Raw genomic sequence first — 5,000 nt, 5'->3', positions numbered from 1 at the left:
TTTATAAACTAGCAAGAAGGGATCAGCGTGTTTTATAATAAACTTCGAATCGTTTTCCTGCTTGTTCACACTGGAGAATAACCTCGACGCTGTGCGATTTTCTTTCCGTTATCATTCCCCCCCTCTATTTCTAATTCTTTTCATGGCGTTTTCAGTTTCTGGGATTATCGAGCTCTTTAAGCCATTTTACATGTATCTTCTGGAGGCCGTGGGTATAGATAGCATTTTGCCCTGAATATCGTGAAGAAATTGCGAATGGAGATTTGCGAATCTGCAATCTATTGATATTCATCTCTCCAGTCTTTTCGGTTGTAAAGAAACCATCATTTTCCTTAGTCTGTCTACTGCTATAACCCCCCTCCCCCTACTCCGAACCTTGAATGCGTAATAGGGTCATGATAACACTAAATAATAGATAGATAGATAAGTAAACAAATAGCTTGATAGAGAGAGCATTAAAATTAAGCTTCATTCATCGTAACGCCCATCACACACATTTGCTAATTACCCTTAGACAATTAGAAGATTTTTAAAAAATCAATCAATAAACAAATGAAAATAAAAAGAACACAGAAAAGATCATAAATACAATTTCCTTCAAAGATCTCACCTTGGCGACGTAAGCAGCGTTGGAGTGATCAAGGAAATGCAGAACCCTGTGGAGAAGGTTACGTAACCGGAAATCCACGGAGGAGTACAGGGGAGACCCTAGTTCCTCCGCCCACCTACAGGAACACGAAAGATACAAGCGTAAGATAAAATCGGCTAAATAATAATAATAAAGAAATAATACTAATAAAAAAATAACAATAATAAAGAAATAATATTAACAAAGAACAGCGGAGATAATGCAGGAGCGGTAATGATGGGTGGAAATCTAATGATGGTATAATGACGACAACCACGTTACTAGGGGAGACAAGCTCAGATAATTATCGCAGTAATGGTGAATTTAATGCAAGAAATAAAGAAAAGAAAAGAGAGGACTACAAAGAAAAAGAAATACGCAGCAATAGTGAAAATAATAATAAATAAAAAAACAGAGGTGGTGGTGACACTGGTAATAGTGAAAAAACAATGATGATATCACAGTGTTAACGGAAATAACACCTGTGTGTGTGTGTGTTGTGCGAGCGCAAGAGTAAGAGAGAGAGAGAGAGAGAGAGAGAGAGAGAGAGAGAGAGAGAGAGAGAGAGAGAGAGAGAGAGAGAGAGAGAGAGAGAGAGAGAGAGAGAGAGAGAGAGGAGAGAGAGAGAGAGAGAGAGAGAGAGAGAAGAGATAGATAGATAGATAGATAGAGAGATAGATAGAGAGAGAGAGAATACTTTATCTTGGTATTTCCGTTACTATTGTGTTTTTATCTCCCCTCTTATCAACAGAAGTGGCCGCTATCTTATCACAATATGACAATGAACCTTTTTGTATATAGATCATTAGATTTAACCCTTTTCTCACACTTAATTCATGAACAATCAGATCAAAATTAATACTAGCCTCTGTACCACCTTACAATCGGCATCATCATGATTACTTTCAACATCACCATCAATAGGTTTAGTATCAGTCTTATCATTATTATTATCAGTAGCACCGTCAGTACAGTTATCATCGCGGTTTCTTGTCGTTCAATCCATCATATTATAGCAGAATTAGCTTTATCATTATCGTTTCCGTTATCAAAATTCGTCATTTTTATTATTCCAAAAAGGACAGTATGAGTGGCGTTCTTATCACGCTAAAGGAAATCCGCCGTTGTATGTGTTCTATTGTAGAGCAAACGTTCTCAAACTTCAAGCAGACATGTGTTTATTCCCCTCAAGACTCTTTTTGTCCCCCTCAAGGCCTGGCTTAACCCTTCCCCAAGGACCACAGCCCCATGATTTATGCGCATAAATTGCACCTATATAGCTTTGATTATAGCTTAAAAAATGCCCATGGGATAGCTGTTTTTTTTTCAAACATATTCTCGGGGAGGCTCACAGCGCCTTATATAGCTTTGATTATAGCTTAAAAAATACCCATGGGATAGCTATTTTTTCAAACATCTTCTCGGGGAGGCTCGCATGCGCTCCCGGAATGACGATCATGACCTCATGTAATCAGAACAGTACTGTCCAGACGTTTCATAGTGAGCAGTGCATAACACCAAGATCAAAATTGTTATAGAATTTTGCTAAAACAAGCAGGTCCCAGACCTAACCTAACCTGTTTGGCACCTCTGATTTAGACAAACTTCTGCTGTCTGCATTTTTATTTATTTTACTTATCAAACCGTTATGTTCATCAGAATTACAATAATTATTATCGTTATCAATAACATCATTATCATTCTTGTTATCACCATTATTATTACCGTTACCATTACCATCATCATTACAAGTATGAAAACACGTCTTTTTTTGTTTTTTTTTCTCACATTCTGAATGCCGAAGCTCCTGATTGAAAAAAGGATCACCTATAAATATAGCAATATAATGTTAGTCATATCTCTAACCTTGAATTATATCTGAGAATTCTATTAAAATAACATTACTTTCTGTTTTAATGACTCTTCTATAATTGAAAATTGTAACGAGTAGTTAGGAAAAGCATAAAATTCTAAATAACTGTTGCAATGAACATTAATCGTTATGTTAACATTATTGTAAACATGCTTTTCATGTCTGCAAAGTTAAGAAATAATATTAAAGAGAGATGGGGTTAAGCTTACACTGGGGATGCTACAGAGAAAGCTTACGAAGTAAAATTCATTTAACTACTCTTATAGCCTCATAATGTTAGTGAGACCTCCTTCGTATTCGTCATCTCACGTATACCAAAACGGCCATAACAAAACCTATAAATGATGTTTAAAACTTCCATTTTAGTACAATCTCTTCAGAAAAGTAACTTCGTTTAGTTAATCACATTTAGCTGCTCCTCCCCCTCCCCCTCCCCCAAGTCCCTCTCAAACGAGACGACTCACCACACTTTGGTCTTGGAAAGTTCCGTTTTCTCTATCTTATCTTGGAGTCCTGTTGCATCCTGTGGCGCCAGGACTTGCAGTGCGAGGATGAGGTCCTTCACGCAGCGTCCAAGAGGGCCTGCCACAAGTACTCCTCCTTTCTTCAGCTTCTCGGTATAAAGACCGGCGCCTTCTAAGGATACCCATCCTGTGGAGGATTTTTTCTCTCGTAAATAAGAGATGTTATTGTGATCTAATCTTGCCTATTTTGTACCCTGAGTGTGAATCATAGTCGAGGTGATGATAACTGGAAGATAAGTACAATGGAGTATGGCATACACATACCACCTATTCACAAAATTGATCAAAGCTGGACATGTCTGAACCCTTTCTCTCTCTCTCTCTCTCTCTCTCTCTCTCTCTCTCTCTCTCTCTCTCTCTCTCTCTCTCTCTCTCTCTCTCCCTCCCTCTCTCTCCCTCTCCCTCTCCCTCTCTCCTTCCCTCTCCCTCTCTCTCGCTCTCTCTCTCTCTCTCTCTCTCTCTCTCTCTCTCTCGCTCTCTCTCTCTATCTCTCTCTCACTGTGTGTGTGTGTGTGTGTGTGTGTGTGTGTGTGTGAATGTGTGTCTGTCTATCTGTCTATCTGTCTGTCTCTGTCTCTCACTCACCAGACGTGGGTTTATGCCCGTAAACCCCAGAGCAATAAGCGGGAACCCTGATGGAGCCTCCCACGTCCGTCCCGATGCTCAGGGGTGACCCGCAACTCGCCAGCAGTGCCGCCTGCGTCAGGGAGTGTGTATATATAAATATATGTATATCTATATCTATCTATCTATCTATATCTATCTATCTATCTATCTATAGGAAAATTTATGCATACGTCGATATAAATCAAGGCCCCCGCCAGACTCACCTCGCCCCCAGAGGATCCTCCCGGCGTCCTGGAGATATCGTGAGCGCTGGAGGTCCTGCCGTAGACTTGATTCGCCGTCTCCCACCAGATGCCCAGCTCGGGGACGTTCGACACGCACAAGGGTATGGCGCCTGTGGTGAGAGTTAGTTTATTTATTTATTTTTTCTGAAATTATTTAAAAAGAAAAGAAAAGAAAAGAAAAAAATACACACACACACACACACACACACACACACACACACACACACACACACACACACACACACACACACACACACACATATATATATATATATATATATGTATATATATATATATATATATATATATATATATATATATAAAATAAACACCTCGACAGACAAAACAATCATAAAAAAAACACAAAAATCCGGACGGACAATGAAGATTTAAAAAAACGAAAAGAAACGAAATGACACACAACAAAATGAAAAAAACGACAAACAAATCTGAAGTTACCTGCATCCTTCATCAACGTGACCACAACTGCATCTTCCTTCGCTCGCCTTCCGATCCGCGCGACTAATCCGCCCGTGTGACTTAGACCTGGGGATTGGGAGAGGGAGACAGGTGATAAACGAGAGGGAGAGGGATGGGGGTGATAAATGAGAGGGAGAGGGATGGAGGTGATAAATGAGAGGGAGAGGGAGAGAGGTGATAAACGAGAGGGAGAGGGATGGGGGTGATAAATGAGAGGGAGAGGGAGAGAGATGATAAACGAGAGGGAGAGGGAGAGAGGTGATAAACGAGAGGGAGAGGGATGGGGGTGATAAACGAGAGGGAGAGGGATGGGGGTGATAAACGAGAGGGAGAGGGATGGGGGTGATAAACGAGAGGGAGAGGGAGGGAGGTGATAAATGAGAGGGAGAGGGATGGAGGTGATAAATGGGAGGGAGAGGGTTAGAAAAGAAGGGAGAAAGAAGGGAGAACGGGAAGAAAAGGGGGGAGGGAGAAAAGAGAGAGGAATAAGCTAAAGAAGTAAGGAGGGAGGGGGAGGGAGAGAGAGAGAGTGAATATGGGAGAAGAAAGAGAAAGAAAGAGAGAAAGAAAGAGAGAGAGAGAGAGAGAGAGAGAGAGAGAGAGAGAGAGAGAGAGAGAGAGAGAGAGAGAGAGAGAGAGAGAGA

At 40.7% G+C, this 5,000-nt stretch overlaps 1 protein-coding gene across 6 annotated transcripts in view; it reads right to left on the bottom strand.

Annotated features, from left to right (window-relative positions):
- LOC119578709 (fatty-acid amide hydrolase 2-like) overlaps positions 1 to 5,000 on the bottom strand; it is a 15,155-nt gene that overhangs the window by 3,017 nt on the left and 7,138 nt on the right. For all 6 annotated transcript variants that reach the window (XM_037926294.1, XM_037926299.1, XM_037926296.1 and 3 more), the window contains 5 exons: positions 4,336 to 4,422; positions 3,856 to 3,986; positions 3,611 to 3,722; positions 2,966 to 3,152; positions 611 to 725 (listed from right to left, as the gene is read on the bottom strand). In XM_037926294.1, the coding sequence (XP_037782222.1) occupies positions 611 to 725; positions 2,966 to 3,152; positions 3,611 to 3,722; positions 3,856 to 3,986; positions 4,336 to 4,422 (632 nt within the window). The remainder of the gene's footprint in view (positions 1 to 610; positions 726 to 2,965; positions 3,153 to 3,610; positions 3,723 to 3,855; positions 3,987 to 4,335; positions 4,423 to 5,000) is intronic.

The sequence above is a fragment of the Penaeus monodon genome, chromosome 11 (genome assembly GCF_015228065.2).
Source record: "Penaeus monodon isolate SGIC_2016 chromosome 11, NSTDA_Pmon_1, whole genome shotgun sequence".
Lineage (NCBI taxonomy): Eukaryota > Metazoa > Arthropoda > Malacostraca > Decapoda > Penaeidae > Penaeus > Penaeus monodon.
This window is presented reverse-complemented; position numbering and strand designations above follow the sequence as displayed.